Source organism: Chiroxiphia lanceolata, chromosome 10, assembly GCF_009829145.1.
Source record: "Chiroxiphia lanceolata isolate bChiLan1 chromosome 10, bChiLan1.pri, whole genome shotgun sequence".
Lineage (NCBI taxonomy): Eukaryota > Metazoa > Chordata > Aves > Passeriformes > Pipridae > Chiroxiphia > Chiroxiphia lanceolata.
Window position 1 is genome coordinate 17,961,551 of NC_045646.1, and position 23,316 is coordinate 17,984,866.

At 38.0% G+C, this 23,316-nt stretch overlaps 1 protein-coding gene across 3 annotated transcripts in view; it reads right to left on the reverse strand.

The window, feature by feature from the left end:
* Positions 1-627: 627 nt before the first annotated feature.
* The window catches only part of ACSL3 (acyl-CoA synthetase long chain family member 3), a 52,059-nt gene continuing 29,370 nt past the window's right edge, over positions 628-23,316 (reverse strand). For 2 of the 3 annotated variants that reach the window (XM_032697854.1, XM_032697853.1), the window contains 12 exons: positions 20,398-20,507; positions 19,032-19,170; positions 17,047-17,197; positions 16,374-16,497; positions 16,016-16,087; positions 15,374-15,513; positions 14,476-14,648; positions 13,751-13,825; positions 12,555-12,746; positions 11,184-11,298; positions 6,459-6,616; positions 628-4,733 (listed from right to left, as the gene is read on the reverse strand). In XM_032697854.1, coding sequence (XP_032553745.1) covers positions 4,570-4,733; positions 6,459-6,616; positions 11,184-11,298; positions 12,555-12,746; positions 13,751-13,825; positions 14,476-14,648; positions 15,374-15,513; positions 16,016-16,087; positions 16,374-16,497; positions 17,047-17,197; positions 19,032-19,170; positions 20,398-20,507 — 1,613 coding nt within the window. In that variant the 3' untranslated portion in view covers positions 628-4,569. Of the gene's footprint in view, positions 4,734-6,458; positions 6,617-6,818; positions 7,012-11,183; positions 11,299-12,554; positions 12,747-13,750; positions 13,826-14,475; positions 14,649-15,373; positions 15,514-16,015; positions 16,088-16,373; positions 16,498-17,046; positions 17,198-19,031; positions 19,171-20,397; positions 20,508-23,316 lie in introns of those variants that run through there. The other variant, XR_004358808.1, reaches the window with a different exon arrangement.

The window sequence follows — 23,316 nt, forward strand, 5'->3', positions numbered from 1 at the left end:
CTGGCTGGATGGTTACCAGCAATGCTTTGTGAGTTTGTAATCAAAACTTAAAAGTGCCTGAGATCTCTTAAGAATTCCAACTGCAAGCATCTAACATCACTTTGGGATCTGACCCCTCAACCCACAAACCCAGGGAAAATTACACACCAAATATAAGCCCTAGCACACCTGGACAGGTAAATAAGTCAGAAGCTTAGAGCTTTACATCAGGTATTTACCACAGCTGGTGCTTTTAAACAGGGTAAATAACACATCATATGCAAATTAAAAAAAAAAAAAATAAAAATCAACCAAGCAGGATTAACTTTCCTGCAGTATTTTCACTAATCCAGGCTAAACTGGTAACTCCTGTTCCTGCATTCAGCCTGAAACAGTCACATATATTTGAAATACCTGACAATAACAAACACATCTCTATATTATCAATTCTATGTTCAGCACAAATCCAAAATGCAGCCCCATACTGGCCATTGTGAAAACAGACTACGAGACAAACCCAGAACACCCAGTGACCTCCTTAACAGCCATGTACCAAATTAACATAATTTGAATCCACTAATTTACAACCATAAATTATCCAGACTTAGATAAAAATGAAGTGCCACTGAAAAAAACTGGACATATGGGTCCAGATTTGTGAAATTAATTTTATTTTTGAAACATGATATCCAATTACAAATAAATAATTCATACAATATAACTCAATTAGGATATACAACGTTCAGGCAGTTCATAGTAACAACCAAGATCACATTGAAAATGAGTTTACATTAAATAACCCATTACAATAATATACAACTGGTCATTTAATTAACATTTCAGCCTGGTCCAAGGTGTACACAAGTTGAAGATTGTTCCTCCTGCCAGTAAAGAAACAGATGTACACAATTTTATACTGAGTCCAAAGTAGTTAATACATCACATTAATAGAAATTAAAAATGCTGCATTGCATTGCCTAAATGTAATTTTAGTACAGAATAAAGAGTCTGAATTTTAGCAGAACAAAGGTTATTGCAAAGGAGTTTTATGTCCTATAGCAACTTCTGCACAAACTTATGAGTTTTCAAGGTGTTCTTAATGCATGGTTTTGATTCCATACCCTTCTCTGCATCCTGTCTATAAAGCAGGGGACGTAGGTATGCGTTATGTCCTTAGCTCCAGTTGCATGTTGCTTTTTGCTTCCGTTTCAGCACAGTCTTTTACTGCTCAGCCACAGCTCCCATGGAGGTGTGTCCCTGCCTCTGTGTGACCTGCAGCAGCAGCAGTGAACTTGCACTGTCTTCTCTGACACGTAACTTTTTAAATTTCCTACCTACCCCAGAAACACTATCCTCTGCAAAGAACACTTATGAGATCTAAAGTGAATTTAGCCTAAAGTCCTGAAAATTTTTTAAATAATTGTGGAAATTTAAAGGAGATTCGCAGGATCCTTGGAATTTCTTAGTCAATCATTTTAATAATGATATTATGTAAATTTTCATAACAGAGTAAGTAGTAACAATTCCAATGATTCAAAGTCCTGGGAAGCCTGTATTTACAAAAGTTTTGTTAAAAATCCCCCTCTTTTGGGGGCCCTTCAGGTGAGGTATATGCCCCTTGTTCTTACTTTGAACTCAGATTGTATAAAAGTTACAGCTCTTTCCATGACGAAATTCCCCACGTGACCATTACTTCCAACCATGCACTACTCTAAGTTACTGTACAGCTGTCGGCAGCCCTGGGGACACGTGCAACACATTCCAGCAGGTACTTTTGTTCCTGTTACACTGGGCATGGGAAGACACACCAGGAAAAAAAATAAAAAATATGGAGAGAGCCTAGGCAAATTCCCAGCTGGCAAGCAGTGCATCTCTGCAGGGTTTCAACAAATTCCTCTACAGTTGTCCTTCTGCTCAGCAATGTGAGAGCAAGTGGTGGCAGCCAGAAGTACCTGGCAGGCTTGGCAGCCTACAGAATCAGGGCCACCAGAGCAAGGTAGCCCCACACCTGAACTGCAACCTGATTTACCAGCCCTTCCCAGCCCCAGTCAGGTCCCAGGAAGTGAGGGCACCCACGGGACAGGCAGCCTCAATGGGACATGGAAGTATTCATTCTAGCAGTATTGGAATCTGTCCTTTGTTGTAAATCAAAAGCAAAAACATACTCATCACAAGTATTTTTAAAAGTCTTTCTATCTCCAACACTGAGACTAGTCTTAATGAACTGCTTTAGTTTCACATTCTGTTGAAGAAATAAATGTCCACGATGAATCTGATGTTTAATAAAGGAGGAACTATATATATTACATCCATTTTAAACATAAACAGACCTGAACTATAAAATCAAATGCATAGTTAGACTGCAACCCCATCTTGTGACTGGATTAGAAGAAAAATTAAAACTACTCTTTCCAAACAACTTAAAAAGTTTCATTTATGCAATTTCTCCAAAATGGATTTAAACCCTTAGCAGAACAAAATACTAACTTCAGATTTCTTTAACCAAAGCAGATTTGTTTTCTCACATCTGCTGTACAATGCACCAAGTGATATACATAATACTTCAGCAATTTACTAATTTTCACTAGAAAAAAAAAATCACAAAAAAATATTTGAACAATGTACAGTTTGTGCTGAGTGTGAACTATTTAAGAATTTAAGATGGAGAACAGATACATATTTAATATTAGCAATGTCTAATAAATGGTGTGACACTTCCCTACGGCCTTAGCAATTTTCCCACAGTCGGATTCTTCAGTCATTTTTCAACATTTCATTTATGATCTAGATATCTGAAGGCAGTAATCTCATAAATACGGTTCCAATTTCTTTTTGATGCTTATCTATCCATTTGATTACTTACACCAAGGTTCACCAAATGTTAACAGTTTTTCATGGACAGCAGCAGGGGAAATCCATGAATAGCACAAACTACCTTATCATTTCATGAAAACTGAAGTACAGGGAACCTGCTTGATAACTTTCAATTCCTAGGAAACTGCTTTCTACAATCACTGGAAAGTGTTAATTTAAAAAATATCTCAGAGGGTTTTTTTAAATGAGAATCTGCACATCCAATAGCTCCAAAAACTCCATGTCACAAACACTAACAGCAGCAACTCCTTCCCCCAAACAAAGCTTCTGCCCTTCAGCATTGCTGTGTGCTACTATAGCAGGGGACTAAGTGAGCATCAGGACCCTGATTTTTAGTACAAGTAAAGGATAGGCATGAAAGTAATCTCCAGATTAAAGCCATTTTAATATTTGCTCCATCACAAGGTTGACTGATGTATGCCTTTTCACATTCTCATGTAACCGTGAATATTCTTTCCAGAAATATTTTGAAAATAAAATTCACACCTGAAATAAATCTTAACACTCTCACTGAAGAAAAGTTCCCACATATCTCTAGTGGAAACAAAAATTGAGGCTCCTTCCCAAAATAAGAATTTGGTGTAACAAACCAAGCAACATAACTCTGGCTGACAGATGCTTCAAATACCTGTTTTTAAAGCAAAAAGTGCTAAACAAAAGAACACAGCATCAAAGGGAGATTTTTAATGGCACAAAGGGCAGCTAGGCACTGTGTGAGCTGAGAACATAACTGTCATTATGACTTTAAAAATCCCCCCCAGGAAGATTTGGGCTGCAGCTAGGGCAGAGCAGGGGTCTTGCCAGACTTTCACAAACAAATAAAGAGCAAACCCAGTGTAATGTCCAAACCTAAAAGTTGTTAGAGTCCCTCTGCTAAAAGGACACTGTCCAACCTGTAAAGTGTTAAGTGAAAATAATGCTGAGAGTTCATATTAGCACTACACAACTCAGCTCTGGATGAAATGGTCATGAGCTATTTAAGAAAGGAGTTTCTGTATCTGAGAGATTATTCTTAGGTTTAACATCTGCTGTGTTAATAGCGATTTCTGTATTAAACAAGCTTTAACTAACACCTGCCTTGATGCAGAGTTGTGCCATGACCATCTTTCCATTTTCAGATAAAAATAAAAGTAACCATTAGGCACATATTGAAGGTGTATTACACATGCTGGAATGTCAAACATGTTCTCCCTCAGATTTACACGGAAAAATAGCACAGCAGCAAATAACCTGGTTCTCTGTTCAACAATTATCTTGTTACAAGCATTTTCAATGTACATAATGTCACAACATCAATACCTTATCTTTAAATAATTAGGTAAAAAAAGGCCCCCAGTATAACCATTTCTTATATAGCCAAGTTCTCTCTATATACATCCAAATTTTAAAGATACAAATAAAACATTATACAGGATTTATAAATGTTTAAAAATTTGAGGCTTCAGAATCATGGTTTCCCAAAAAGACCTGGGAAAATCCACAGTCTGACAAGGTAGCAGAGAAAACTGGAAAAAAAGGAGACAGACACAAGTTTGCTGCCGTAACAATTTACTAAACTTGCCAGTCATCATAGTGATGTCATCAGAAATAACAGTTTAAGCTGGAAATGAGGAATGGTGGTTTCGTGTGTTGATCTCAAGTGCTGAGTTGAGACAGGCAATTCAAGTATTTCCTATTTGATCCAAGCTCATCGTAGCAAAGTGGTGCAGAGGAGAATTATTTTACATTTTTTCCATACATTCGATCAATGTCCATTTGATAATACGCCGTGAGCTCCTTGCGTTTGAGCTTGAACGCATCTGTCACCAGACCAGTCTCTGGGGTCCAAGGATCAGGGCTCAAACGAATCTTCACTGGTATTTCAAACTTCTCCAGATTAGCTGCAAGGAGAAATATTTTGAATACAAAACAGAACTGTAGCCATTTCACTAAAACGAAGTGCAAAAGGAGAAATCGTTCTCGCAGACAAAAGCACGAGACATAAATGAAGTGCTCCTCTAAACCCCCATGGTTAGCTTTGATAACCTGTGGGGTCACAACCAGTGACAGGATCCACCAGCAACTGTTCTCCAGTTTCCACAGAAATACTGGAATAAAGCCCAGCTGTTCAGGTATCTGTGCTGCTCCCTAACTTCAGAAAAGCATCAGTGCATGGAAGTGACATCCTCATAACACACACTACTGTACCAGTGTTATGGTACTCATCAATTGGAGACAAAAATCTTAAAATCCATACTACTTAAGCTTGAAAAAATAGGGGGGGGTGTTGTTTTTTCCTCAGTAGTCCTCAATTGATGAAGGAAATTAAGTTCATATGGCAGCTGGTCCCTGTCCTAAAACAGAACAGTGCTCTGCATGTTACACACTTAGCAAAAAACACTATCATTTGCAAGAGCTTCTGCTACGGTTTCAGATATAAGAGGAGAAAAACAACTTAGAAAAGTAACCAACAGATGAGCAATAATCTCAACAAAACATCTATTTTCAAGTTAAATTTCAAAAATATACACAAATGCAGTTATCCTGTGCAATCTGCCATTTTTGGACTGCAGAAGAGGTGCAGAAGGACATTGTGATACCGAGCAACTGCAAAACAGCACAAAACAGTAATTGCAGAGAAACATCAAAGAGAATGTGTATGAAAAATTTAACATTCCCAATGACCATTTAAAAAAACATTCTGTGGTCATAAGTGATAGCTTTATGAAAAAACTCAGTGATTAGGAATGGCCAAAAGCAAAAATAAGGCAGAAATTATTCCGAAGAACAAACTATCACTGTGCCACTGTTTCATTCTGCACCAGAACAGCCTAACAGACTATGACCAATTAGCATGAAAAAGATACAGCTGAGGGGGAAGTATAATCAACACCAAAAGTATCACAACCACCACTGTGACTGTCCACTGCCTTTCCCATACCAGAGCTCAGCAGAACCAACCCCAGCTGGCAGATGGCAGGGTTGGAACAAACCAGGCATTTCTTCACACAAACATGGCTGAACTGTGCAACTCTGCTACAAGATACTGTGGATACTGATACAGAACATCTGAGTAATTTTCAAGTGTGACAAAAGAGTTAATGGAAGGAAAAATCTACTGAAAGTTACTACCTGCAGAGATGCTGCTTTAGTTTTGGAAATCCCTCAGATGCAAGTAACTGGAAACCAGGAGAGGCCCTGTCTCCATGGGTTTATTTCAACTCTGCATCAGTATGTAGCAGGTGAGACTGTGTGACACACAACACATGCCATGGATCTACAGATAACACACATTATTTTTGGACCACCAGCTAAGGCCAAAAAGATACCTCAGAACATCTTAAAGAACACCAGACACACATACACCCATATATACAGGGAACTGAACTTGTTAAGTTTGTCCTGGTTTATATTCTTTCCTCAGCTATTGGCCACAGTAAGAGAAGTTCCATGAACCAAAACAATGCAACTCATGTTTCGTTGTTGGGGTCTTTTGGTATAAAAACTTCACTTCATATAGGTTCTATAAAATATACACACTCCAGGAAATCTTTTTAGGGCCTATACTTACCTGTTTCACAGACATTGCAGTCCACAAGATTGATAATATCTACCCAGCCACTCACCTGCCATGGCAGCCTCAGCTAGCACCTTCAGTACCTCTTTTTCCATCTCAGGACTGTTACAGATCTCTTCCCAGGTTCCTTTAAATCCTTTTTTTCGAGCTAGTTCTGCGAGCTCCTTTTGATTTGGCACAACAAATCCAATGACATAAGAATGGAAACTGAGGAGTACAATATACTTTAGTATGAATTTAGTAAAGTAAACAAGTCTTCAAAAATAACATTTCAAGTTGGGTGGGTTTGCACTTTCATACAGAGATATTGCTCTCAACAGCTGGCTTTTGTTCACCTGATAATATTTCTGAAATAGCGCACAAGTTACCTTTACCTGCTTAAAAATAAGTAGAAAGAGAAGCTACTTACCTTACAGTAACTGGATTGCTTCAAGGTGTGCTGTCCATATGCATATTCCACTGTGTCTCATGCTCAAAGCTTTGGGAAGCAGTTCCCATACGGTGTCAATGCTCCCTGCCTCTCCTCATGTTTTGCATCCCGGTATGAAGACTGGTGTGCGGCTTCCCTACCTCAGTTTCCTCTCAACTGCAGAATCCAGTTACTGTAGAGGAGTAGAGGACTGCAGTGAAGAGGGGTTGGAGAGCAGGTTGTGGAATGAGCATATGCACAACACATCTCAAAGAATGCCTGCTTCTGTAAGGGAAGTGACTTCTCTTTCTCTTTTAAGTGATTGTCCATACGCTCACTCGACTGTTGGCAATCTTTGTCTGCTCCTGATACGCCCAGAACATATGAAGCTGTGATCTCAAAGTCTTTGGAAAACACTGAAGCACAGTTCACCTTGAAACAGGTATTCAAGATTTTTCAGATGGTGTACAGTTTAGGGAAAATGTGAACAGAGCCTCATATAGGAGCTCTACTCATTCTAACAAAGCCCTTCACAGAACCAGAGTTGAAAGCAAACTCAGAAGATCACCCAATTAATTTACCTGCCCTGAAGCAGAGTCAGATATATGTAACAGATGCTTGTCTAAATCATTCTTAAACATGGGGTGAGTGCTACCATCACTGCTTCATTGCAAGCTCTTCCTGACTCCTCCTCTCTGCAGCTTACCTCAGAATAGTCAGATGTTCCTCTCTTTTCCACAGAAGCCATTTATTTATTTACAGACTGTTACTTTTTTTCCTTCTCACCTTTCTAGTCTTCCTTCCTTTTTTAAGTTTATTTAGGAATTTAAGCAGTGCCCTTTCCTCCTAAATCATGTATCACAGATCTCTGCCCAGACATATCCATTTTTCTCCTGGACTCTTTTCAAGAAGTCCACCTTTTCAGAAGCACTACACGTGAAAATCAGACTCTTTAATGCTTGGTAGAGCAAAAAGATCATTGTGCATCTTGTAGGCAATACATTTGTTATGCCATACCTTCTTATAACTGCATGGCACTTGGTGACTCATGTCAGCTCCAACAGGCTACCAGGTGGTGGCTCTGATCCTGGCCTTCTGCAGTTGAGGTGTAAGTATAATTTACAATTCCACTCTTTAACCTGACTCTGTTTTCAAGCAAATCTCCATCTAGCCAAGCTTGCTCTGAATTCTAATCCTATCCTCCACTGTGGCTTTAGTTCTATCTCACCTTAGCTATCTACAGATTTATTAAATCTTTTCAACTCTCTCTTTCATCAGACAGATCATTAATGTAACATACAGAAACTTAACCCTGGTATGGAGATTACTGTAGCTTATCCTTTAAGGTCTCCAAGATAATTTTAAAATACTAACTCTAAATATCCTTTTGGTTCCTGTTCATTACAATTTTCTCCTTTGTTACTGACATGAATTATAATGGGCCTCTGACAGCAGTTGTGAAGACTGCAGCAGAGTCCATTACAAACACAGGCTTCCCTGTCAGCATCATCACAAGCTTTGCCTACTGGTTGCCTTGAAACCATTCTCATATGGCTCTTACTAAGAATGTACTTAAAGAATGACTTCAGATTAGTCTCAGTATCATTACTGCTTGCATCTCACTTTCTGCTTTTGCCATGGTCTGATTTTCTTCCCCATGCACACTCATGCTCTGCTCTGTACTGAACCCTTGTAACTTCATGTAGGCTCTCCTCTCTAATGTGTATGTATTGCATATGAAGGCATCTAGAACAAAGGACTCTGCCTCTTTCATCCCTGGTTCCTGTAGTCTTTTGACATGCTTTAGTCAAGTCCAGCAGTATCACCAATGTCTCCACGAATAAACAGTATACAGAAATAATCAGTTGACTGGGTAAGCATTGAACTTTCTCATTCACCTAAAATTCAGCCTCTTGAGCAGAAGTATACTTGTTCTGGACAAGCAGGTTCATCCAGCTGTGCTTTTTCCTGGAAAGAACACCACAGCTCCTGGAACGTGCAGCTTTTCATTCTGTTTCATGATGTTAAATCTTCACTTGTTACAGTTCAAATGCTAAAGCACTGTTTTGTCTCGAGAAGTATCCTGAAGAGTACATCTTCTCTCTAGAGCAGTTACTTCTCTCTCCACCGCCGTTCCTTCTGCAGATCTTTTGCATTTGGTAGCTTTGCCAGTCTTGGAAGTCATCACAACAGCATGAAGGAAGAAATTTTCAGACTTTGGTCCCCAGGACCTCCTTAGCCATCCCTCCTATGCTAAAAGAATTTGCTAAAATGTCTGTCCTACTCTAGACATCCTCATTCCCTTGCTGTGCTCAAAATCCTACCCACGTACAGCTCTCAGACCCACGGTCAGACATATTCAGTGGCACTGTACATCTGGTCCTTATCTCCTTGAGACTTCTGCTGAGAACTCCCTCAGGTGTTTTTTTACCACTTTGCTCATTTCTCAGGTAACTGAACTACTCATTTTCCAGAGGTGATGCTCAAGACCCACTTAATGCATCCTGGATGCATGAAGTGTTGATAAAGCAGTAGGAGTCTCCCCAGAAAGAACTCTAATCATGATTCCTTTCAGCAAACATTTTATTCCTTATCATACTGAATATTTACATGTGAAGTCAATACAGCTTCTGAAGCACCAATATCATGCAAACAATTTTGATTCCCTATTGCCATGTTAGAGGAGCTTTGCATCCCAAGATCTAAAGTCAAATCACAGATATAAAAGTCTGCCCTCCTTGTCCTTTTGCACAGGGGAGGCAGAGCAGCCACAAATGAAGGACTCCTCCTGCATAGGAGATCACCCAGGCAAAGTATAAGGAGAGACAGGATCTAAGAGGTCATAGGCACTGTTACAAAACTCTCTGAGCTCAGACTGCTGAGGTGAGCATATACCCACAATGAAATGTGCATATGGACAATCAATCAGGGAATCTGTGTGATGTGGCTACTTATGCCACATTACACACAATAGCCTGGAGAAGAAATACAGCAGCAGCAAAACCCATCTAGAATGTCTTGTCTTGTTTGTCCTTGATCTGGACTCTTGTGTGTAAATTACCTTTAAAAATTACTCATAGGTTTTCCTGTTTTTAAATAATGGTCAAGACAGTCTATCAAAGTCAAGTGTCTGTCTGACAGGTGCATTTTAGCTTCCAGTGTTATTTTGACCTGGCAAAATTAACACAAACTTTGATAGTATGAGGCCAACAGTGAACTTCAATCCTAGAAGAACAGAAATCACCACCTGTAGGAAGCTCCTTCTCCACAGACTACAGAGGGTGCTTGGAAAAGGCACATAACTTCAGGCAGTCAAAGCAATCAAACATGAGACTCACTCAACAGGTCCAAACCACAAACAAAGATTAATATAATGGAAATTTTCTCAGCAATGGCTTGCCTAATGCATGTTAGCCTACTGATCCCAAACTGTCAGGACTGAAGTTACAGGATGACTACCAGTAGTCAACACAAACCACCCAAGAACTACAGAGAACCAGGAGAACAACCAAAAAGTTAATTTTTTATTTATTACCAGTGAGCAATTCTCTGGTATGCTTCTCCTGGCTTCTATCAAAAGTGGCGCTTTTTTGGCCATACTGGAAATCAGAATATTTCTGATCATTCAAAAGCTCCAAAATGATTTTTAAAACATCAAAACGTCAAAGAAAACAAAGACAACCTGAAGTATATTTATATGTGTAAGTCTCTATTATGCATAGGCAAGAAATTGTAGAAATACAAACTTAAGACATGCTTGAGCCCTTGTATGCCTCATTTATTAGTGCACATAGAAAGCAAAGAGAAAGGTCATTTGATCATCATTTATTAATGATTGTGTTTGCATAGTATTTAGAGTGTTTTAAGCTTCAAGGCTTCTGCTGGTGTATGCAGGGGTTAAAGAAAAGTAATTTTAACTCGCAAGCCAGCTTCTGGGTTGTCAGTGATTTTTTCTACCACCTTCCTCTGAAGTACCACAGTACTTCCTCTGAAGGACAGATCACAACTAAATACAGCAACAAACAAGGTGTCCTACAACTTCTATAGGTAATAATCTCTAAAGTGCTTGAGTGATGTCCATTATTAATGCAGTCAGAACTCAGCTGCTTTTCAGATTGGGGAAGAGGGAATGAAAGAGACGACTTATTGGCATTTCCAGCAAATAATGAAAACAAATTAAAAAAAATAAACCCCACAGATTTCAGATGTTTTAGTTTTAATAAGGTTATTCCATTGTATTATATGTTAACTCCTTCTTCAATTGATTAAAAAAAGGTCACACAATGAGTGGCAAAAATTTTTGCTTATGGCTTCAATAGGACAGACAAAGAACAGAGCAGTAAAAAAGTATCAGCTGCCTCTTACCTGCTTGCATATACACAAATATTATCTACCAGTGGGAGATTCTTCAGAGCTGCTTCTACTTTGCCAAGAGAAACATATTCTCCTGCCTGCAGTTTTACAAGATCTTTTTTGCGATCTATTGAGGAAAAAAGGAATTAAACGTTAATTATAGAACAGAAAACTTTTAGACAACGATTTTAGATTTTTCTGAAATGCATGTATAAATACCAAAAGATAAGCTGACTCATATTTGGTGAATGTACCAGAAACATTTAAAGTCAGGTTTCCAGACTCTGTTTTTTATCAGTCCATTGCTCACACCAAAACAAAGGACATTACAATTCCATGCATTTTCTGCTTTTAGAACAGCATTTCCTATATGACAGCACCATCATGTGCATGGAAGACAACCAGGATTATGCAAAAGCCAGTATTAGCTAGGAGCACACATTTTGTGCTGTCTGGTACAGATACTCAAGGCAGAAAATACACCATTTGGTGATATTTTCTTATTTATTTCAGGCTAAATCCATATATAAAGAGCAACTGTCCACTTGTTACTTGAAAAACAACAACGGGAACCAAAAGTTAAGGCAAAATAACTGAATCTTATTGTACATAGCTCAAAGAAGACAAAGGTGAGGACGGGGCCTTACCCCCAAGGTGTGGTGGCAGCACCTCTCCTTCACCATGTACTGTTGTGCTGCTTTGTGTGACCAGTCCAAGGGGTTTGCAGCTGTCTGACCTACCTGACCAGTGCAAGACAACTGCAATGGGACCTAAGATTTTTATCCTATAATAAGCCAAATAAGCTTTGTTTTTCAGGATTAAAAGCTCCCTGAATCACCTACTGATTTTAAGAGACTCCTGGTCATTTATAAAGCACCTACTTTTGCACCTACAGGTGTCAAAAAACTATGAGCCTATCACCGGCTTATGTATTAACACCTTTATCTCAGTATATTTTGCCCTGGTTCCTATATGATATAAGGATATTCTTATTAAAGAATGCCAAGATTTAAAAAAGGCTTATTTAATTCCTGAGCATGTATTACCCCAAGAGCCTTTTCACCAATCAAATTCCACACTTACACAATTATACAATCTCAGGCAGCTTATCTACTGAATTAGTTTATAGTTAATTTTCTAATTACTACCCTGTCTCACTAATATATGGAGTCACTGTTAAGACTGTTTCAAAAGTAACCAAAAAACAACTTCTAAAACACACAAACAAGCCTCCATTAACATATCAGAACCTCCCTGTGAAAAATAGGAGGGCTTTAGACTGCATGCCAAGATATGAAGATTTTTTTGCTGTTAATTACTGTATTTAGCAGCCCTGAAAAAAGTGTGTATATATACACATATGTTCACCTGAATTTAACTCACCGATAATTTTTAGACACCCATCATGATGAAACTCTCCAATGTCTCCAGTATGGAGCCACCTCTGCCCATTCTCATCAACAGTGAAATCTTTTTTGGTTCGTGCTTCATTTTTGTAGTAGCCTGCAGTCACATTCTGCCCCCCAATAAGGATCTCACCTCTAGGATATGGTTTATCAGTGTTGTAATAGCCACCTAAAACAATGGGTTTTTTTAGTTAGCAAAAATTAAAACACATTACAAAGAAAAAATTCCTACTATTTTTACTATCTAAATATAGAACTAAACACTGTAGTAAGTCCCTAGCCAAAGCTACCACTTGCCTAAACAGTTCATTAAGAGAGGAAATGGTTCCAATTCTTTTCAGCATCTAAACAGCTATTAAACAGGTGTGTTTAACAAACAGTGATGTTCACACACATGCAGAGGCAAATGCCACCTCTGTACTTTCTTTCTGCCACGTACTAATACCCTCTATCAGTTCCACACAGGCTCAAATAAAAAGAAAATAAATAATTTTGCCTCACATTTTAGGTAAGAAAAATCTATAAGGTTTCCCTCTAGCCTAAAACAGCCTTAAGTATTACATATGTCTACTCTACAATACATAAAAGCCTACAGTGAAAGGAAATCACCTCAATGTATTTCAAACTTTACTATATATATTTTATATAGCATCCATTAAGCTTCCACACCACGTGTCAATTTTTTAATGATTTCACTAATAATATTACAAAGATTATTTTAAAATATTTCTTAGTGGCAACTTAAGGTATCATATACGCACTTCAGCTGAAGTTTCCTGAATCCAGTACCTCTAAGGCACAACACACAACCTGCATGAACACTGATCTAAATCAGGAAGAGGTACAGTGCTGCGTGCTTTTATATAATGTACATACACAAATAAGGTGACTGGAGTAAAAGAAATAGTATAGTCAAAGAGAGTCATAATACTACCCAGTCAAAATCCCACCTGCACTGACAGCTTCTGTCTAGGTATTTCCAAGTGTAAAAACCACTGAGGAATTTATTTTACCTTTCTTCTGCCCAAGAGCGAAATTTATAGGCAAGAGTAGCATTTAAAATCTAAATAGCCACGAAATAGTCTTCTAATTACTACTACTGAGCAAGGCCCAATTAAAAAAATACAGTTCTTATAAACATCCTTCAATTTAATCACAGACAGGAATTCTCACCTTCTTCCCAGTTCATTAACTTTATTTCACAACAGACCAAAGGTGCTCCCACTCTTCCTGTAGTGTAGTCCCAAACTAGAATTTTTAAAAAGAGCATTTTTCAGAAAAAACATTTAAACAAAACTGATTAGAAAAAAAAAAAGCTCTTTTGTTGTCATGTATCTTATTTAGTGAGAATTAACTGCTGTTTATTTTGAAACTTTAATTCATAGAACAGAACTTCCAAGAAAAACAATGGATTTATCAAGGTAATGCAGGTAAAATTCTTATCATGCCAAGAGAGTAGATGGGCTGTATTTACAGATACCCTCAGCTACTAAAAGGCAACTGAAACCATTAGGTTCTGTTATATGAAATTAGAATCTGGTGCAGGCTTTTTCTTTCCATTCTCTATTTTCCTAACATCTCAATATACTCACCAAAATTTGAAAAAAATTATCCAGTTCAACTGGTAAGTGCAACAATGCCACGATCCCATTGACATTATTATGGGTTGCTCCATCACAAACGAGAACATTCATTTTATAGGTAGGTCACCAGCTTTAGCACAGCGTGCCAAAATTAGTGCTCCTGCTGTTTCATACATTTATGACAACAAGTAATTCCCAGGATTCCCCAATCATGCCTGGTGGCAGGCACACAGCAGAGGAACAGGCCCTCAAAGACGGCACGTGCGGGACGCTCAGCACGGACCCGAGCCCGCAGTGGGATTCCCGGACACCAACCTTCCGTGATTGTTCCGGCTCCAGCCGATTCCGTCAGCCCGTAGCCCTGTCCCACGGGGCAGCAGAAACAGATGTTCATGAACCGCTGCGTTGCCGCCGAGAGCGGAGCTCCTCCGCAAAGCAGGATGCGGATTTTCCCGCCTAGCAGCATTCGGACTTTCCGGAAGATAAGGCTGAAACGCAAAGATAAGAATGTATATTTGCTGCTTAAAAACAAAATGAGACAGTACCTAATTCTGCATCTGAACTGAAAGTTTCCACCATCTTCAAAAGCACTTCTACGGCATTCAAGGAAAATCCTGACGGAGCAGCACATTGAAGTTTTCAAAAAGCTTTCTAAGCTTGTTTCCACATTCTAATTTAAAGAGGGGTTAAGTGTCTGAGAACAAAGATTTAATGAGACAGCAAAGTTCTGTGATTTTCTCCTAAAAATAATTCAAGTACATTGTATAAATTTTAGAACTACATTATCCTTTAGTCTCACTGAAGCTGGGAGTTAGACTCAGTGATCCTTTTGGGTTCCTTCCAACTTGAGATATTCTGTGACTCCCTTCTGTGAAAATGTGAAGTCTACAGTTCTCTATAGGAATAGAATTCTCATCTTACCAAAGAATTATATAAATCTATTATTAAATTCCTGATGAAAATAATCAATAAATGTAAATTTATAATCAGTTTATAGTTAAATAACACTCGCTTGAATTATATCAGTAAATATTTAAATCCATCACACAAACTACTGATTTGTTGTTTCAACTGACACTTATTTAGACTTGCTCATGTTCAGAGTGTCAACAATAAAGTGAAGAAAAGCACAAAAAGAAAATCAGATACTGTTCATGCGGTAAGACTTCGATAAGTGATTTTCTGGTGCCATTACAAATAAAGTTCACATTACCTATCGCAGAGTGGGGTAGTGTAACCTTTGGAAATCTGTTCCATTTTGTAATTGTAGGCCAATATAAATAGATTCCGCTGGAAACTCGTCATTTCATTCACTTTATTCATGACATTTTTGTAGATCCGATCCATAATTTCCTAGTTACATAAAAAGATTAACTTTAACTCAAAGAAACAGAAACCCTAAATTCAGTACAACAGAAAGAAAACATGATCTAGAAATTAAAGTACATTTCAGGTGACAACCAACTCCCAGGTTCCCTCCTCTTCCATTGCTAAGAGATACCAAGATGATCATAGAAAGGAGGAAAGCAAATGTCTGGGCAGGAGCACTAGTTAAACCCCAAGCTGGCCTGCTGCCAACTCTCTTTATTCCATTCATTCACTATGATAATCAATAAATTACTAATTGAGTGGGAATCTAATCCCTATAGCTATTCTAACTTTGAAAAACGTTGTCACTCATATGATGATATCCCCAACATAAAAATACCAAAATTATTATTTTAAGCTAGTTTATCATCAAAGGATTTACCCTTTTTACTTAAATGGTCATTGCATTGATTTTGTTGTTAAAAACTGAATTATGAATCCCCATTTAAAAATAATTTTTAGAATTATTTATCCTTCAGTTACTTACCGGGACAGCTGCCATTAGGGTTGGCTTAAGTGTAGTAACATCACCTTTGCTTCCTTTCTTTATTTTAGAGGACTAAAGTGAAGAACAAATTTACTAGCAGACAGATTCAAGATTTTTAACATGAGAAACAAAATGACATATCTTTCAAAACAATAATTTTTATTTAAATTATATTCTAACAATTAAAGCTAGTCCAAAGTATCAGCCATAATCCCCAACACCCTGTTTCATGAACTGTAGAAATGAAGATTTGTTGTACTGTTTTTTTAAGAAATATTACAGAGATCTGAGTAATTTTTTCTTTGATTTCTGTTTTTTTTTAATATATATCCTCTAAGGACTTACATCTACAACATACCTGGTCAGCCAATGTCTGAGGTGAGGAGTAACCGATGCGGCACCCGTGAGACAGACACACGAGTTCAGCACTCAGCTCCAGAACATGGGCAAGAGGCAGGTAGCCAATATAAATGTCTTTTTCCCTGTGAAGAATTTGTGAAAGATAGGTTTATGTTGTACCACTAGAATCCTCAGATGAATCATTAAGCAAGATTTTCTCAGAGTTTACCACAGATGTAGAGAAAGTAGGAAAATGCCTTTGAGCTTGAGAACATATTTCAAATGATATGGGTTTTGTTTCAGAAGTTCTGTACTATGTACTCTAAGGCATGAACAAAGGGAGATGTTTACTCATCCCAAGACAATTAGTGGTGTGTTATGGTCACAAAGGCAACTCTGTGGACAAGATCACAAACTGCACCAAACAGAAAGAAACCACAGAATTTAAACAATAACCAAGGGAAGTACTGCTTAGGGGAGCTTTCAGCCACTCAAGTGCAAGGTAGCCTCACAGGCTTTTGTGTCCCAGTCTTACCCACATTAGTACAGTACTGGAAGATCCTCAGACATCAGTACATAGTATGATGTGTCACAGACATAGCTATGTTTATTTTTTCCACAGTAATTAATCTAAAATTATATTCAACTACACGACTTCTTTATTTGCTGGTAAGTAAATGGTTGGTACGTACCCCAGGTTTGGAATTCTCTCAGCCATTCCAGTTATCCCAGCAATTATGTTGCAGTGGGAGATCATGACTCCTTTGGGAATTCCTGTGGATCCACTTGTGTACATGATCACTGCAATATCCGAGGGCACAGGCCTGGATGGCTGTTTGTGTCCTGCAATTTGTGTTAAAAAAAGAGAACATACAACATGTGGAGAGGCTCTCAGGCTGGGAGATCTGATACACTGACATATTCCAGCAGTCACTGCAATACAGCACCACATGACTCTTGCCACCACATTTTGCTTAAAAAGATTGTGGTCCAGCTCAAATGCCTTCACAAGGAGTAGGAACTTTGCATTAGCTGAGCAATACTTTGAGGGACTGTCCTAGTCTGCCAGGACAAGGCTTTTCCTATTATGTTTCTGCTATTCCAGCAGCAGAAAGAATATTGAGCAGAACTTGGGCTTCTCAAAAATGTCACTGAGCATTTTCCCCTCAGGCAGGTTTGCTGCCCTGGTTCCACGCTGCTGCAGGGTCCATCCCCTCTGTGCACAGCTCCTTTCTCACATGCTCCCTGGCAGGGAACACACTGCCTCATTTGCAACACCTGCAGCAAGGCACTGCTCAGCCAGTGTGAGGTCCAATTCCTATACATATTTAAAAGAAGTTCAACAGCTCTAATTGGATTAAAGTGATTTTTAAATGCTTGCACTGAGAGCAAGAAAATACAAAAACAATTGCGTTTACTCAGAGGAAAAACTGCATAATGCACAATGCATGTGGCACAATCAGCACAGTGAATGAGAAGCATGAAAGCATATTTAATCATTTCCCACTCACTGAATCCTGCCTATCGTGCACAATGAACAACACAGAGGAAGAAAATATAAGAAAGAGCTCATCTACTTAATATTAATTGGACATGCTCGACCATAAACAATTCATGATAGTATTTCACAGTTTATGAATGGTTAACTTGACAAAGATAAATGTTCCTTTATTGTAGTGCAGAGTATGTGATATTTAAAAGACCGAAGAAAGAAGGATTAGACACTGTTTTTACACTGCACACAGATTAACAGATCTCAAGGAGTTAATGAATTACCACAGACATAATTTTTCTGTTGGTGTTGTATGAAACAGTTTAAATAAAATTGGTACACCAAAAAGGGAAAACCATCTTTTAAGGAAATTGAGAGGTAATGATGCTGGGAGCAAACCTGCCATTCCCCTGAACATCAAGAGCAGACAGATTAACCACCCTCCCTACTCCTCAAATACAATCCAATATTCATGTGCCTTCAGTAGTCAAGAGATTCTGAAAACACAAAGGATAAGGACAGAAGAAAGCAACTACTGAATATAATTAAATCTTGAGATACTAAGTTGGCAGCTCTTCAGAGCCAAGAATAAATATTTCTCATGTTAATAGTTAAAAAACCTTAGAAAATTCAGAATTTTAGTTCTAAAAATGTGACATTAAAAATAGATTTCAATGCACTTACATAGTAAATTGATACTTTCATATATCAAGTGACCAAGTTCTATCAGATTCAACTGGCTATTTTATATTTTTCTATCTGTGAATTTTACAAAACTTAATAGTAACAAACCACTGATTTCTTTTGTCATAAAATGCACAATGGTTTTGTGTGCCCTTAAAAACCTGGTTTTAATATGTCTGATCAGAAGAACGCTTTCTGAGTTTCTATCCTGGACTAAATGCTTATCCAAAAAATTATCCTTCAACATGTGACACTTGATTGTGGAGAAGGCATTTTCATTAAAAGCATCTTCCTCTGTTGAAAAACAAAACAAACTACACCCCAAAAACCAACCACAACCATACGAAAAGAAAATCCCACGTATTTTATTCAAAGAAAAGGCAGATAAGAAAAGGTTAATCACTGCATAATTGTGAGATCTGCAATTTCCCCAAAGTTTACTCAACAGAGTCAGGGTAGGACAACAAATGAAATGGTCCAAACAGAAAGAAGAGAACCTACCAGCATCTGCCTTGGCCCCCATGGCTTGCACAGATGCCATCGTGTGAACGATGACACCCTTGGGAAACTCTGACCACATTGTTGGTTTGCCATCCACGGTAATAATGTGTCGTAGCAGTGGAACTTGAGATACAATTTCCTGTGGAAATAAAAATGTGTTCAAAAACTAAAAATGAGGATTATGCCAACAAGAAAAAAAAAAACACAACAAGAACCCAAACCCCCACACTATCTACTGCAGACTTTTTAAAAAGCATTGACATAAAATCTCAAAATTTTAAATATCAGAGGATAAACCTGTTGAACTCAAATAGCTGCAAAGGTTGAAACTTTCCACTTACAAGTCCAGAAGCTTCTCCAACCATTTATTCATTTGTGCCTTATTTCATGAAAACCCTACAAATAAGACTGCAATGATTTGTAGAGATAATTGACTTTTCACATCTACAGAACACTGAGAGAAACTGATGATACTGAGCTCACAATAATTCTTAGGTTGCCCCTTGGTAACTATGTTACTTAAAATAAGCAACAGCTAGCAAAAATATGGAAAATCATTAATTAAGGATTTGAAGCAAAACAGCAGTCCTAAAACATTTATCAGTGTTCTAGTGGAAGAAGAGATGATCACTACCTCTAGCAGAACAAATGCATTCTCTTACTGCAAGTTGAAATAAATGTGCATTGTATATATACTGTCATTGTAGAACCTTTTTAAAAGTTTGGGTCATTCTCATTCAATTTCCAGCAACAGCACAGTATTCCATTAAATTCCTTCATCCGAAAGGCCCCGTTTCCACCAAAACACATAATGAATGATGAAACTCATTCAGATTAATTGTTCTACTTGGGTATTCCAACTGGGTTAGCGAGTCACAAAAGTTTTTTGACTGTTCTAATGTTTAGTAAGCTTTCCCCTGCACAGAGAAACAGCTCTAACTCTTCAATCAGCCATCTTTAGATTTAAAAGCCATTCTCTGCTGGGAGAACATCCAGCAATAAGCCAGGAGGGTGATCACATTTAGTTCTTCATACACAGTGTATACATTTTTCTGTTCTTCCCATCCATTGTTAGATTTATAGGCACTAAACCCACTCAGAAACCATGGCAGTTTCTTGTAAAGGTGTTCCAGGCAGCACTGCAGGTCTTCTATACTGCAAATTGCTCATCCCATTCTCCAGAGTCACTGAGGAGCCTAAAACCCACTGAAAGCAAACTATCACTTTTTTTGTACGTAAACCTTATTCCAAAAGCATCTGCCTTATAGAAAGGCAATAAATCGTTGTTCTGTACAATGGAACCAGGCCATTTAACAATAATGAACAGACACACTGGAAAGAAACAGACAAAGAACAGTTTGCTGACCTTCAGTTTTGTTTGCATCAATTCTTTGCTAGTGATGATGGTGGTCACCTCGGTTTCATTCAGCCCGTGCACTATTGCCGGGCCCCCCAGGGTGGCGTACAGAGTGACAACTGAAACACAGGATGGGGGGAAAATGCTGAATCTCCATGGTACATTTGCAATTCCAGTTTACAATAGAGGACTGAGATCAATTCATTCCAAGTTATGCGTACGGTAAAAATATTTGTCAACTCAGAAAGGCGGGACAATTTTGTACTTAAAAAAATTCCAACCACATGGATTTAAATGCAGCATGATTTTCACTTACTACCAGAACGAATGAAGAACCACCATTGTCTATATGACTGTTTACTATTTTTCAAGCTCTAATTAGAGGTTCCAAAACCACATCACCCTATGCAATTCTCCTAGATCTACTCATACCTTCATTCCTTTACCAACTGAAAAGAAGCAAATGTTCTCAGTTTAACCATTGTGTAGCAGTCCTCTTGCACACAGGAAAGAAACAGCTTTCACTCATGTGACTTCTCTTTTCAGAATTCACATACTCTGTTACTAATCTTTTACAATTGACTACTAATAAATTATTACAACATAGCAAAATGTGTCATGAGCAGATGAATTCTCACAGTAATAAATCCATGGCTATCCTATTCGCCCATCTATTTGAAACAACATCATGTCAGAAAGGTATAATCATCACCATCATTAGACATTAAACTGACATCATGAGAATCATACAGAACAGCAAAGAAAATATTTTAAGAATTGACTATAAGAAACACCGTTTCTTGTATTTAAGGACAGTTCATTAGTAATAAATGTGTTAAAAAATTATTTCCTATTAACAACTTTTAAGAACATATTTCATTTCCTGTCACTTTAATGGGAACTGAATGAGAACAGAAGAGACTGGTGAAGAACAAGGCAGCTCAAAAAGGAAGTGAGGTATTGGTCTCAAAAAAATCATAATTTCCTATTTTCCAAGCAGAACACAAAAGATGGGTATCTCAAAGAAGTTGTAAGGTCAGTCAACCCAACCAATAATTACAACATCCACGCTGGAAGTTTTGTCACATCAGGTATCTGAATCACTTTTGTATTTTAGTCTGTATTTAGCTGAATATTTAAACATCATAATTATGAAAACAAGACACCCTACTGTATGTTAAGACTGTAACTGTACTATGCTCACTGCAGCAAGGACAAAAAAATTAAAATTAAAGTTCTGTTGTATTTTAAGATTTGAAATCCAAGGAGTTACTAACCCAGCACAGCATACCAAGGAAGAACTCAAAAGCAGTTTTCTTACACAGAAAAGTAAATAGTTGACCTCTACTTATTTTTTCCTTGTTAAAACAGTCCATCATAGTTCAGAACTGTTGCAGGGCAAATGCACATGCACTGTGTTTTCTTTAATTTGGTGGGAGCAAAGTCCAGAAGAGTGCCTCTACAAGTTCCCACGAGCTCTCTCTACTTACTGCAGTGACCCCTGTTATATAAACATCTCACAGAAATTCAGCTTCCCTGAGCCAACAAGCAGAAGTGACACACCGCCCAGAAGGAAAAGGATCATCTCTGAAATACCCATGTATGTAGTTACTCATCTGCAAATAAGTACATTAAGACACTTAGAGCTATATGACAGAGCCAAACAGAGAGACCATCTATATGATGGTGCACTTATGTCATGAAGAGAATAAAACTGAGCAATGACTCTGACCTCTAAAATTCTCACTTCTTCACACTGGCACCTAAAACTTCTTCAGGCAAATCTGAAAGTTTTGGTAAATTTTTTTTTCTCTCCTTGTTCTCTTGAAAACATATCAAGAAGGTTTTATCTGGTGTTCAGCTTTACACATGCAGTAGTACAAGTGAGTCTTTGTTATCTGACCTTCTGTTAGGAATGCTACTCTAAAAGTCTAAAAAGAGAAACCCTAACACTACTAAATTTGCCAGCTCATATACAAGGACAAAGCCTTGCCCTAAAGAAACAAATACTACTGTAATTTATTTCAATGTAACTCAAATGTTAAACTGAGTATTTCAGCATCCATCATACATCAAAAACAAAAAGCAAAATACACATTTAAAGGTTTCAACCAAATAAATTCTGACAAGACCACTTCTGCTCAAGCTTTAGGAAGGTATGATTGAAAAATAAAAGCTAAGGTCTCCTATTTTGTTATTTGGTTATACATTTGGGTGTTCTATCTGCCTACACTGGTGAAGAGCTGTTCACATAGATGGAGAGGAGGTACTCTGGAAGAAAATCTGTTTTCATGTTTTCCCATTTTTGAACTAGCAGTCCCACTCTACCTCCTCAAATACAAGACTTAGATAGCCTCAAACAATTCACATTTAAAGACAAGCAAGTATTTCTAATCATAAAATTGCTTGCTTGTGCAAGTAATCCAAAACAAAAATTACTCTCCCCATTTTAATTCTGTAGTGCAAAAGGCATTCTCTCCAACACTATGTATGAAACAGATGAACCTGCTCTCTTGGCATCAGTTCTGGGCCCACACCATCAGATTTCATACACTTCACGTTCAGAAAGAATGTCACAACGCTACCAGAGCGGTTAGCTGTAAAACAAAAAACACTAAGTCATTTAGCAATGTCTTGCCACACTACTACTTCAACACCATCTGAATTTTCTAATTCATTCAGCAAACTGACCGTGGATACTGCACAACACTCTCATCGTCTGCCAACACACAAGTCAGCCAAGTTCACATCAGACGATGCACAGTTTAGATGCCGAATACCACGTCAGACAGTGTGCTGGAGCACGTTGCAACGAGGGGATTTAAAACATTAATCCAACAAAACCGAAAACATATGCATTCCATTCTGCTCACAACATCCATCCCCTATCTCAGATTTCACCACCCCCCCCCAAATTACGAAACCTTC